General features: G+C 40.1%; 3 protein-coding genes across 10 annotated transcripts; 1 reads left to right on the plus strand and 2 right to left on the minus strand.

Moving 5' to 3' along the window:
• Positions 1-1,701: 1,701 nt before the first annotated feature.
• LOC113006567 (adenosine 5'-monophosphoramidase HINT3-like) lies at positions 1,702-4,733 on the minus strand. The gene is made up of 5 exons (XM_026142618.2): positions 4,096-4,733; positions 3,790-3,907; positions 2,604-2,673; positions 2,360-2,486; positions 1,702-2,010 (listed from the first exon to the last, which is right to left on the minus strand). Exons 1-5 carry the CDS (start codon positions 4,180-4,182, stop codon positions 1,963-1,965), a joined length of 450 nt encoding a protein of 149 aa, XP_025998403.1. The 5' UTR covers positions 4,183-4,733; the 3' UTR covers positions 1,702-1,962.
• A 15-nt stretch (positions 4,734-4,748) lies between these two features.
• LOC113006565 (cilia- and flagella-associated protein 45-like) lies at positions 4,749-8,611 on the plus strand. 8 transcript variants are annotated; one of them, XM_026142612.2, is made up of 12 exons: positions 4,749-4,904; positions 5,065-5,175; positions 5,829-5,938; positions 6,215-6,359; positions 6,457-6,627; positions 6,720-6,898; positions 7,052-7,181; positions 7,280-7,426; positions 7,505-7,618; positions 7,722-7,915; positions 8,010-8,234; positions 8,336-8,610. In XM_026142612.2, exons 1-12 carry the CDS (start codon positions 4,902-4,904, stop codon positions 8,403-8,405), a joined length of 1,599 nt encoding a protein of 532 aa, XP_025998397.2. In that variant the 5' UTR covers positions 4,749-4,901; the 3' UTR covers positions 8,406-8,610. The 8 variants fall into 8 exon arrangements, with proteins under 8 accessions (XP_025998397.2, XP_080145822.1, XP_080145824.1 ...); XM_080289696.1 differs by having other exon boundaries at positions 6,286-6,359; XM_080289698.1 differs by having other exon boundaries at positions 4,750-4,904; positions 5,841-5,938; positions 6,286-6,359; positions 8,336-8,609.
• A 253-nt stretch (positions 8,612-8,864) lies between these two features.
• Positions 8,865-12,067, minus strand: LOC113006566 (adenosine 5'-monophosphoramidase HINT3-like). Its single transcript, XM_026142617.2, has 5 exons — positions 11,839-12,067; positions 10,590-10,707; positions 10,315-10,384; positions 9,625-9,751; positions 8,865-9,442 (listed from the first exon to the last, which is right to left on the minus strand). The coding sequence occupies exons 1-5, from the start codon at positions 11,947-11,949 to the stop codon at positions 9,332-9,334; spliced, it is 537 nt and encodes a 178-aa protein (XP_025998402.1). The 5' UTR covers positions 11,950-12,067; the 3' UTR covers positions 8,865-9,331.
• Positions 12,068-12,655: the final 588 nt, after the last annotated feature.

Raw genomic sequence — 12,655 nt, forward strand, 5'->3', positions numbered from 1 at the left:
CTATGAAGCATGTGTTACATAATATCTTTCTCAAACTACATCACTGTTGAATCATATAACATATTCAATAGCCAGCACAATAAGGTAGTTGAGCTCAGGAACCCAATACTCCTTACATCATGTCTCCTCTTACATCAGTCCTTAGATGGAAAGTTACGGTCCCTACATGTATTCAGACAGATGTGCCAACACTATCATAATATAAACCAAGAAACACATGAGAAATGTATGTGAGAAACAATGATGACGATACACAATAATACACAGTAAAAATGACTCATAGCAGATAAAAGTTTGGAGATGCGAAAGACATACAAGGGAGTGTTGCAGAGCTCTGAATTCTGCAAGTGCTCCTGTTCCTCCTCACCAGGAGATAGTTTTGACTCTTACTGCTGAATATTTGCCTTGGAGTCATGTCAGTGTCCTGTGTGAACAGTTTTGAAAATGCATGGACTGAAGTGACTCACCAGTTTACAGGAATGGAGCCCTTGGCAAATGATGTCATGCTAACACTTTTTGATGGTTCCTACTTTATCATTTTAAATAAGTAAAAAAAACAGGCTGCGAGTCACCATATGAGGCCTGTTGATGCACGTGGACCCTCCATGTAATCTGCCATTGTGAGAGTTCCTATTGCATTACTGACATCAAGTGGCTCAGAGAAAGAACTGATCCGGTTAGAAAAAGTCTGACCCGCTGTGCGTTCTGACTTATTCTATTAATGAATGATATTTTTGAGTTAGAGATATAATGTATTGATAAACAAAATAGTAGCTAAACTGAAACTGTTTGCATTCATTTTCCAGTTTGGATTCTTGTGTTGCTTAGATAATTCTTGTAATGCTTTTTGTGTTGTTAGATGCTTATCGTTCCTTTCTGCTTATCCGTTCACTGAGTTTTTTGTTTGTTTCCGTATTTAGTTATTTGCTATTTTCCTGTTTTAATATGAAAGTTGTCGTCTGTTCCTGCTTTGAGTTTTATTTTTCCCCCAGCTGTTTCCAGTTCCTTTATTAATCCTATGTGCATAAATAGTCCTGTCCTTTCCCTGAGTCTTTGTCATAAAATCTACACATCTTTCCCTGTGCTTCCTGTTTTTTGGACTTGGCATACAGCCTGATGCAGGTTTATTTAACCCTGCATTTTGATCTGTGACAAAAACTTTGTGATGTGCACCACAAATGAAACAGATAAATAGTCATGAGGATTACTCTCTGGGGATAATGTCCTCTCCACATCAAAAGGAGTCACTTGAGGTGAATCAGGCAACCTGCTAGAACGTCTCCTAGATGCCTCCTAGGTACAGTGTTTCTGGCTTGTCCAACCACATTGCTGGAGTCATGCAGTTAGCATTGCTAAAATCCAACACTCATGAAAGCATTTATATTGGCATGCTGGGCTCTTCCAAAAAAGATCCCAGCATGCCAATCAATAACTGGCTTTCTACTGTGACTAAAGAGTTAGTTCACTGAATTCTTTTCAGTGAAAGACACAGATGTGTTACTGAGTGGTCAAGTTTACAGATTTGAAGAGGAACTAACCAACAAACCCTTCATATTCTGCTAATTAACATGATCGTGAAAGCACTAATGGAAAGTTGAGCAGTTACAGTATAGGATACTGAAGGGCTGCATGTGTTGTACCTATGTTTGTAATAGGAGAGATTTGGAAGAGCAACCTTTAAAACAGAAATCATCTCCATTATTTGAAGCCTTTCAAGATTTTTTTTATTAATATTCATGAATTCTATACCATTTATAAAAAAAGAAAACAGAAGTAAAAAAAATTAATACAAAGAACTCTTCTCCACAACCAAGTCAGCATGCGGCATGGAGGAAAATATTCAAACGTATTAGCACCAGAATGCCAAACAGGCTGGAGAAGTCATGCAAAGTGCACTCAGTGCGGTGGACGCTAATTAAATAACCTGTAAGCAGCAAACAAGGTTGCTACACCTGCATCTGTTCATTTCACTTTGCCATGAGTCTTCAGCTGTGAAAGCACTTTGTCTACCTGCAACAGAGCAAAACTGAGGGTTAAGAGTATTCACATGTAGTACATTCACTCATTTTAAAAGCTCTTCACTTTAAAAGAAGGTAGCACTTAAAGGTGTACACAACACACATAAAAGACCTAACATGGGAGAGAAGATGTGGCTTGTTTCTCATTTTGACATCAGAGAATGGCGTCAGTGATAATCTGCAATAATCTCTGATCTGATTTTTATTGAATTCCTTTAAAGCATAGACCGTGATAACAAATGAGAAACAAATGTTACCATGCCATATGTCTGTCTAGTGATATTAAAAATAAACAGTCCCAATTGAATTATTTTCCTTGGCTCAATCCAGCCCTGACTTACTGTAATAAACCAGTAAGACTGCTGCCCGTAGCGAAGCTGAGACTTCAAGTTCATCTTACTGGCTGGAGCTAGAGCGTGGAGGTGGAGGTGGGGAACTGACGAGAATGGAGGGAGATGAAACCCCAGCCTACAAAATAAAATTAACAAAAAGATATTACAACATGAAAAAAAACCTGTTTAATTTGAAAGCATAATAAAATTCTAAGTGATAAAGAGTCGCAGCTCATCACAGGGATTGTTTTACCTGACGTCATCGAGGCTGCAGACTTTGTTCTTCTCCAGTATACTTCTTCCCATTTGTTCCATCCGCTCCACTGTCAACAAATAAAACTTATCGGCGATGTGCGATCAGAAAGTCAAGATTATGCAAGACAGTTTTACACATATGTACATATACTCCCTAGCCACTTTATTAAGCACACCTGAACATTAACACAAATATCGAATCAGCCAATCACATAGCAGCACCTCAGTGTATGTAGACATGGTTCAAACAGAACGTTAGAATGAGGGAGAAAGGTGACTGACGTGACATTGAATGTGGCATGGTTGCTGCTATCAAACGGGCTGTTGTAGGCATTTCAAAAACTGAGCTACTGGGATTTTTTTTTTCCCATAAAACCATCATTAGAGTTTACAGAGGTCTGAAAATGTGAAAATATCCAGCGAGTAGCAGTTCTCTGGGTGAAAATGGCTTGTTGATGACAGAGGTCAGAGGAGAATGGCCAGACTGCTTCGAGCTGATAGGAAGGAACTCAAATCAACACACTTTGTAACCGAGGTATGCAGAAGAGCATCTCTGAAAGCACAAGCCTAAAAAAATGGTTTGTGAACAGTCACCAGATCTCAGTCCAGTAGAGCTCATTTGGCGCGTAGCGGAACAGGAAATTTGTATCATGGGTGTGCAGCTGATTTCTGAAGACACAATTAATCATTTCATGGTCATGGTGGCGCTTTTAAATCTGTCTCTACAGACACAAACTACAAAGCTAAGCTCACTGAGGTCATACTGGTGACTCAACAAAACAATTTACTCATTAACCTGAATTTACTATAAACTATTATTAAAATAGTTTGTACTGATTAACCAGATGGCTGCTCCTCCCTGTGCAATGTTCCTTCTGTTGAAAGGGAGTTTTTCCTTTCCACTGTCGCCAAGTGCTTGCTCATAGGGGGTCATCTACATGCTATGTATGACCTTACAATATGAAGCCGCTTGAAGCAACTATTGTGATTTGGTGCTATATAAATAATCAGTTGCTTGGAAACATGTTGCTTTAAAGGGTGGGGTGCTTTTGTGTAATCAATCATAACTACCGACTCATATTTTCCCATTGACCAAGTCTTGTCAGCAGAAGTTGCTACCAGGAAAAACAAACAAACAAACAAACAAGCAAACAAACAGACTGATTAAGTTCATGTTTCCTCACCTAGAGGTATGTTGTCCATCTTAAGGGTTTTACAGTTGCTGATATGCATCCTGGGAATAACCAGGTAGTGATGGGTGGCTCCAGGCTTCATGTCACGAAAGCAAACCAGCTCATCGTCCTGTACACACACACACACACACACACACACACACACACACACACACACACACACACACACACACACACACACACACACACACACACACACACACACAGAGAGAGAGAGAGAAAGAGAGACAGGAATTTCCAGTGGCTAACTTTTTTTTCTCCTTAAACATGAATGAATGTTGTTGTTGTTTTACTCACGCTCAGCAGGATCTCTGTGTCAGTTTTGTTGTTTACTATTTCACAGAATTTACAGTCATCAATCCCAGAAGCCTCCAGCGTCCCCATTCGTGAGTTTTAAAGCGTCTTTTATATAGAGCGCAGTAAATGCTGTAATATAATTCCTGGGTGTGCCCAGAGACAAAGGCAGGACAATCGCCCGAAGACAGAGCTAGTCGAGCCCAGAGTGCACCGTCAAATTATTTGTCTTAGGAAACAAAAAAAATAATAATAAATATATATTTTATTTTATTTTATTTATTTTATTTACGAGAGCTGAACAGGTTCAGTCTGAACCCCAAGTCAGAGATTAATTTTTTGATAATGGAAAGTTGGTTGAACTTTTAGACAAAATCTATAAAAATATATCAAATTTTAATCTGCATATATGAGTTTTAATTTGTATCACATTTGCTACATAGGCCATACTTTTGCACTTTAGTCATTAATAATGTGTCATGCAATTTCTATCATTTTTTTGAGGGTAAAAAAAAAGTCACGCTGATGATGTAGAAGTCTCAAAAACTCACAAAAATTCATGTATCAAATATGATACGCTTGACTTTAAAGGAGTAGAGGATGTCTAACGTTTGCCCTTCTGTCACCATAGCAACAGATTACTCGCCAATTAAAATCCGTGTCGCTACGTTTTTAAAGTTTTTAAAGAAGCTAAGCGCATGTCTATAGATGGGAGAATAACACTGAGTATTGCAGCTATATTAGTCTTAAAACTGGATAATCTTAGAAACATTTATTTTCCGTTGCCTGGACTTTGTTAACGGCAGATCATGGTAAGTCTATATGTTACAGCGAGCACTGACAAGCCACTTTTCATATTGCCTTAGATGCTAGATCCTGTTTTTTAAATGCAAAAGATACTATTCTATAAAGTCTGTATTTAACGCTAGAAAAAGTCCCTGTATATTCATCCACTGTTGTTTTCAATGCCAGCAGAGACATCCGTCCAGTTCCAGAGCTAGCTCTTTTAGCAGCTGCTACCGCCCACTGAGCCCAAGCTCTCAGGTGGATGATGACGACATCCTCTTTGGGAGCCCAGACCCGGTGAGTGTTACTCTCACAGAGTGAAATGTCACATCTTAACTACACTCACCGGCCAATTTATTAGGTGCAGTTTATTAGCACCGCTTTTTGCCCTCTGAATTACCTTAAATTTTCAACAAGGCGCTGGAAACATTACTCAGATTTTTGCTCCATATTGGCATAATAGCATTACATAGTTACTGCTGATCTATTGACTGTACATCCACCATAAGAATCTCAAAGGTGAGATTTCGTGACTGTGGAGGCATTGGAGTAGAGTGAACTCACTGTCATATTCAAGAAACCAGCCTGAGATGATGTGAGTTTTGTGACATGGTGTGTTATCCTGTTGGAAGCAGCGATTAGAAGATGGTTACACTGTTGTCAATAAGGGGTTGGAGATGGTCAGCAGAACTACTCAGGTGGGCTGTGGCATTTAATTGATGTCCAGACAGTATTAAGGAGACAGTGTACCTAGTGTCTGAGTTGCTGCCAAGTGATTGGCTGATAAGATATTTGGATTAATGAGCAAATGAACCTAATGAAGTGGCCAGTGAGTGGATATCACAAGTAAGAAAAAAGAAAACCCAAAAAGAAAACTGAAAATACTTGTGTGTTGAGTTCACTAATTATGGTGCTATTTTGCGGGTTTTTATCAACTAACAACTGCTAAGATATCATCACAGCTTTGTGAAGACGATCCTTGTGAGGAAGCTCCGTCAAAGATCAAAAAAGACAAAGACACCATTCAAATCATCTCTAAAGACCTCATCCGCAATCTCAGGTAGTCCCAAACCTGTTGAGTTTCTCCGCTGGTTTAAAAAGCATAATGCACATTTTTAAAACATGGAAATGGAAGCAATTTGATTACATTTAATATGAATTTAAAAAAAACAATAGTGCACCTAACAGTTTTCCATTAATGTATGACCTGGTATCGTTTCAAGTGATTTAGAGAGACAATTAGATTTTTTTAAAAACAAATGTCATGATGATAATGATGTTTTAACCCAAAATGGACATCCTCACCACAACATAATTCCTCCTGTCGTTATGCCAGAATCCCACTTAACAGTCCTTTGGGAAAGTCAGTCTTTCTCCCGTCAGCTAAGTATAAACGCATCATTTTAGCATCCCAGGCTAACCTCAAGGAGGAGAGAGAGGCTTTTCACCAGGCTTATCAGAGAAAGGAGGAAGAGGAAACGGTAGGATTCATGGCTCTGATGATGTTTTCTTGGACATTAACACAAGAGGCTCGTTCCTGTGATTTTGCAATATGATATCTATATGATGGCTCCCCAGAAATCCGCAGAGGAAAGGAAGCAGCAGATCCAGGCAGCAGATCTGTCCCGTAAGAACAACAAGGCCCTGACTGAGCTCGAGCAAGAGGCCCGGAAACATTCACAGAGCTTGCTGGAGCAGTCTAACGCTTTAAGGATGGAGCAAGAAGAGGAAATCAAAAGGCTGAACACGGTAGGAATTGGCTGGGAGTATGTGGATGAAGAAAACAAAGGCGGTGTCAATTCACACACATATAAATGCTTCTGTTTTTGTCACTCCCTCAGCTTATTCTGAATGCTCAATGTCAAGCCACAATCAATGCTCAGCTGGAGGAGAAGAAGCAGATCCAGGCAGAGATGGAAGAGGAGGAGAGGCGCCTGGATGCGGTGATGGAGGCAAAGCGCCAAAAGGGTCTGGAGACTGAAAGGAAGATCGACGAGCTGAGGAAACAGCACAGGAACGAGTAAAGAGAGCACCTTTTTTTTCTTCACCAAATGCTTTATATATTCTTAAAATAACTCCAAGGATGGGAAGACGTTAAATTATGCACTTTATCTGATCCAAAAAGGAGGCCATTAGGAGATCTGTCACTCTGTTTGTGTGTGTTACATTTCAGAGGAAGAGCGCAACTTTTAGAACAAATTCAGAAACATCTAGAGGAAAAGGAAAATGAGAGAAAGATGAGAGAGCAAGAGAAACAGCAAATAAAGGAGAACCAGAAGAAGATGGAAAAGGATGACCTCAAGGTGCACACACGGCCCATGTGCAGACTTAAACTCACTAACGTGAACACAGTGCAGTGTACGGGAGTCAGTTTCATCTCTGACCGGCTGCTTTGTTCCAGGCTAAAGAGAAGAATAGGATGGAGCAGCAGCGTATGCAGGAGGAGATCATGCGCATCAATGCTGAGACCCTCCGAGTCAAGGAGCAGAGGATGAAGGAGGAGAAGCTGGCGGACATTAAAGCCATGGAATACATTAAAAAGAAACAGGTCAGCTGGAAAAGCAACTGAACTCTGTAGATCGGCTACAGATGTTTGTTCTCTGCTGATATTTTATTGTTTTTGCAGGCGAGGGACGCGGAACATGAAGCAGAGCAAAAGCGGATAAGGAAAGAGAAGGAGATGGAGATTGCTAAGCTGAGGGCCCAGCAAGAAAAAGATCGAAACTATAAGGCAGAGCAGGTCAGAAATTGTTTTTGAAGCGTTAACCTTATTACAGGTGGATTAATATGACTTTTAACTGTTCTCGGCCACTTGTGCTGGTGTTTCTGCGGATTTTAAAAAGGATGAACTCTGTGCCCATCGGCATCAAGAAGAGTTACAAAAGAAATGGAGGGAGAAAAACAGAGAGCAGGCCGTGAGGAAAGCACAGCAGGAGGCGATGCTGGGGGCTGCTCGGCTGGAGCAAGTTCACAGCAAACAGCACTACCAGACAGTGCAGGCCACCATAAAGAAGGAAGAGTTTGATCGGATGCTGAAGTAAGAAAGTTGGGGGGCTTTTGTTTGTTTTTCCCACCTCAGTGTGCATTTTCTGCACGTTTTTGCATGAAATTGCTATTTTTCCTCCACACAGGGCTCAGAAGGAAGCAGAGGCCAAAGAAAAGGAGCAGCAGGAGAGGCAACGTCAGAAAGTGCTGCGCCACGCTGAGGCCGTCAGGCAGCAGGTGAATGAGCGCAAGAAGCTTGCCAAAGCTGAGCATAGAGAGGGGTTCGGGGAGGCTGACAAACTGCTGGAGGAAGCCCAGCAGCGACAGATGCGCCTGAATGAGATAAAGGAAAAGAAACTAAAGGAGCTCAGGTAAGCATGAGCAGGTTACTGTAGTAATATTCAGGCATGATTGTCATATATCAGGTTTACTGGATATAATGAATGAACCTAATGTGCATGTCTGTGTGCAGGGTTATAGGGCTTGGTGAAAAATACTGTTGTGAAGTGGAGAGAAAGGCCCAGAGGACTCATTTTGTATAGCTCCATAATTGAAACAGTAGTTTCAATTACTACTCTAAGTTAAAATATGTTGGATTAAAGTCATATTTCACTCTCAGAGGTGTATGATCATTGGTCTATGCCCTCCAACTCTGGCTCACTGATACAGTTTGTAGGTTTTATTTTTGTGTAATATCTGCATTTGAGTCGTGTCCCGTTCATTCACTGGGAGGTTTTGGGATGGGGGGACGTTCGCAAGATGGGTGTACAGCCTACACATCTGCATCAACTGTGTGACGCTATCGTGTCAATATTAACCAAGATCTGTGATGTATCCAGCAACTTGATGAATCTATATTTATCTATACACACATATCTGCCAGTGAGGATTACCAGGATTATGACACTGTGCTAAAATAATTAACATTAGAAAGTCACAACACTGGCCTTAAAACTTAATTACCTTAATTATTAGTTTATTAAAGGGTTCTCCATGAATGATTTTTTATTTTATTTAAAAAACTGTTTATTTTTTAATATCATTACAAACAAGCAGACACACATCCAATACAGAGGCAACAGTATCTCCACACATTTTTCTTCTTTACAGTGACTGTCAGTAATAGAAAACTCTCAATAATGTTATTTAAATAAATAATTTTATTTTAAAAAATACTTAGTGGAATCAGTCTTGTCTCTTCTTATGATAAAAGTACAATTCATTTCCCACGTGCATTCATTCAAAAACGATACTGTTACAGTGCACGAGCACAAAACACTATAGATAAAATCTGACCGTTAATTTTCTATATTGCACTGGCCCGTGCAGAGGTCAGTCACTGCTAATGAATATTAAAGTGGTAAATATCGCTCTAAACAATTACAAAGGCATTTCAAAAGTGTCTCCAGTCTTCATTCTGCCTCAGCGATTCTTCTGAGATTTTTTGGTTTTGTTTCCCTGCTCTGATCTAAAGTCCAGTCTGAGCACAATTGATGCACTGAAATAACTTGCAGTTCTCTAAATAATGACACCGGAGTGGTGGGGAGATACTTTTAAGACGCTTGCGTAAAACTTCTTCCTGCAAAGGGGAAATTATGAGTTTATCAGTTCAAATGTGAAGTAACAGAAGTAGCCTGATAAAAACAGTGACTGCATGGAAACCGCTGCAGTGGTTTAGTTATTGTAGTGTAAGAAAACTAATAAAGAAAATCAAAGAAAAAAAAAAACAGAATGAGGAAAGAAGTCGCCTGCAGTACTCACAGTAACAAAATAGTTGGTTTCTGGAGTGAACTTATACAACATGTACTTTGAGATCTGGCTGGCTGGGGCGAGCACGTGGAGGTGGAGGTGACCTACTGAAATGAAGGGCGGCTGGTGGAACCCCAGCCTGTGGAGAAAAACACATCAGCACTGAAATTCAGCCGCCCAGAGCAGGGATGAAACGCTTACAAACAACAGAGCAACTAGACCCCTCACTCCATGTTAAACTATAATTATATAGATTACATTAGCACGAAGATTACTTATGCAGTTACTTAAAGCAAAAGATTCATCCACCCTCCCTTTAATATCATTTTTTAAGATACACTGTAGCTTTTTTAATTTAATGTTAAAAGTAAGATTTTTACTGAGTTTTGGCTTCGGGCAGCTACAATGCACCCAGCAGAAACTGCAGGATTTTACTTCACACTCGTATTCAAAACTACGGCCAATTTTGGATCGCTGATTAACCTCATATGAGCGTGAACGTGAATGATCGTCCGTCTCTGTGCTTTAGCCCTGTGAGTGGGTGGATGTATGCATGGATGAATGCAAGGATGGATGGATGAAAAATGGGTGTCCACTGTAAATGATTCCTGAATGCCCACGAGAGAACTTGAGTTTGCAGACTTTGCCTTTTTACTAGTATGAATATTTTTTCCGGTACTTCCAAGAACCGTCTCCACCAACCTTATATCCGCCATGTCAGTAATCCCTTGGGCGTGGAGCACATCTTTCCCCAGTTTAGCCATCCTTTCAACTATTGGAGACATGATTTCTTATGGGTTATGTGATATAGTTTTGATAATCTCAAATAGTTGGAAAAATAAGAGTATCAGAAGTCTATAGTACCAGCAGTAATAGTCTAGTTTAAAGTATTTAAAGGAAAACTTGCAGCAGTAGTGACGACAGGATAGCCACAGTGTTAGGAGATAGTATGGTAAGTTGACAGAGGACTAACTGACCTAGATCAATGTGTCCTTTGTGCAGTGAGAAGCAGCTGGGTATGTGCTCTCTGGGAACAACCAGGTAGTGGTGAGGCGCACCTGGGAAAATGTCGCTGAAACACACCAGGTCTTTAGTCTGTAGTCGGGGCAGAAAAATGAAAGAGTCATTCAAGCTGTGAATGCAGCACTATCAAGACTCAGTACAGTATATTTCCCTGGTGGATCAGAAAGTACCGTGTCGAGGCACTCTTCCTATTGGAGGCGGTAGCGCTACTCCAGCTGTGCACATAAAAGAACCAGGAAACCCCGGACACAAACTCCCACTCTGCACAGTACATGAAAAGGTGGCAGTGGGACTCGGTTTTAAAATATACAGCATTATTATTATTGTTATTATTTTACTCACTTTTTCTGAGTAGATACATTATTACACATACCTGATGAATGTCAGACTGACTGAAACACTGAGGCTTAAATGTATTTGCAGTAAGCGAGGCAGCGTGTGGGAATTAGATTTAAATTGTCATGGAACTTTTCCACCTGTCACTCATTCAGGTGTGCGGAGACTTTGAACTATTAATTTAGCTGCACATAGATGGAGAGAAACCCACCACTTAAAACCAGCCTTAAAATCTTTTGATGCTTGGCTACTCTCTTTGCCTCGGCATTGTAAGGGGTCCGCGAGTGTCTTGAAAGGTGCATATAAATAATAAATGTATTATCATTACTTAAGATGTAACCAGTCCTCAACCAAATAAGAAGTCATGCATGGACCTGTGCCTGCGCAGGGACCCTTTAACGTTTTGGTGATTTGCAGGTGTTAAAGCATCTGGATTTAAACAAAGTGCATTTTTAGATTTACACACTTTAGAGTGGACCTGTTGTGCTTTTCTTTATTTTCTGTCACATGACAGGTTTTTACCTGTCTGGGCTGGTGGGTGCTCACATTACAAACAGCCAAAAGAGCTCAGACTGCTCTAAATGCCCTGTTTCATACAGTTTTATTTGTTTTGGCTCAGAGTTGCAAAACAGCTCTCGTCGTGAAATGCCGCCCCCGCGGTTTCCCTGCTGTAGTCTGTTTCTTCTATTAAATAGCTGATTTGCCATACGCTTTAAACTTCATCTGCCGTCAAGTGCTAAAATCTCCAACTAACTATGTGTGTGTTTAATAGTATATCAAAACCTCGGATCCGCAACTTCCGGGTACAGTTTCCTCCTATAACACCTGTATCGCTCTACATGGGATAAAAAAAAAAAAGCATCTCACCTCTTTTATTATCTTTGTGTTTTCGTCTTTTTTGTTCGCTATTAAACAGAAAATACACGTTTCAACATCATTTACATCTGAGTTTGACCAGTTGGTCGCTGTGTCCTCCATGTTGCCTGAGGACGGTCTCTCTGTTGCGTTTCCTGAACACTTTCCGAAGATCTTCTATGACGTGCAGAGAGGTTACTCAATGCTTTTCTGAGAACTCTGCCCTCCTAATAAACATTGTGGAAATGAAGGCAGTCGGGCAGGCACTACTATCGTCACTGATTTCTACAGCTGATTCACAAGGTCCCGATTCGATTTTGTTCCATTTTGAGTCAGTCAGAAATATTATAATTTTGTCCATTTATCTAGGATATGTCCTGTCGAAAGAACCCTCTAAGCCTTGTAAATTAAGAATATTTAATTCAAAATTATTTGACTATTTCTCTGCAGTTAGTTTGCACTGAGTTTGTAGGCTGTGTATAAAAAAATTAAGCTGCCACTTTATCAGATGTGTAAGCATCACAGCAGATGCCTTTGTGTCAAAGTAACAGGATAAAACAGAAAAACTTGGAGATTTTGCTGGCATGGTTTTTTATAGTAGATAACACCCTTAAAAATATTCTGCAGTAGATCAAAAACTTAAAGCCAGGAATCCGTATATGGAGATTACCTGATGTTGCTGCAGTGAAGCAGTGTTATTATCCATCCAACCATGCAAAATAGGATTTTTTGCAATTTTCAGGTGGTCTTAAACTTTTGATCGGGACTATATTTCAACATAATTTTATTTTAATATTCACAATTCTTAAAGAATGTTTAACACAATGTA

Source organism: Astatotilapia calliptera, chromosome 15 (genome assembly GCF_964374335.1).
Source record: "Astatotilapia calliptera chromosome 15, fAstCal68.1, whole genome shotgun sequence".
NCBI classification, from domain to species: domain Eukaryota; kingdom Metazoa; phylum Chordata; class Actinopteri; order Cichliformes; family Cichlidae; genus Astatotilapia; species Astatotilapia calliptera.

Excerpts from the sequence above, each read along its gene's own strand:
- LOC113006567 (XM_026142618.2), bottom strand. The coding sequence starts at position 4,182 with ATGGGGACGCTGGAGGCTTCTGGGATTGATGACTGTAAATTCTGTGAA. Across the intron at positions 3,908-4,095 it reads ACACAGAGATCCTGCTGAGC|GACGATGAGCTGGTTTGCTT; the intron begins GTGAGTAAAACA and ends GTGTGTGTACAG. Across the intron at positions 2,674-3,789 it reads GATGGACAACATACCTCTAG|TGGAGCGGATGGAACAAATG; the intron begins GTGAGGAAACAT and ends ATTTGTTGACAG.
- LOC113006565 (XM_026142612.2), top strand. Across the intron at positions 6,360-6,456 it reads GAAAGGAGGAAGAGGAAACG|AAATCCGCAGAGGAAAGGAA; the intron begins GTAGGATTCATG and ends ATGGCTCCCCAG. Across the intron at positions 7,916-8,009 it reads GAGTTTGATCGGATGCTGAA|GGCTCAGAAGGAAGCAGAGG; the intron begins GTAAGAAAGTTG and ends TCCTCCACACAG.
- LOC113006566 (XM_026142617.2), bottom strand. The coding sequence starts at position 11,949 with ATGGAGGACACAGCGACCAACTGGTCAAACTCAGATGTAAATGATGTT. Across the intron at positions 10,708-11,838 it reads ACACAAAGATAATAAAAGAG|ACTAAAGACCTGGTGTGTTT; the intron begins GTGAGATGCTTT and ends CCCCGACTACAG. Across the intron at positions 10,385-10,589 it reads CAAAGGACACATTGATCTAG|TTGAAAGGATGGCTAAACTG; the intron begins GTCAGTTAGTCC and ends TGTCTCCAATAG.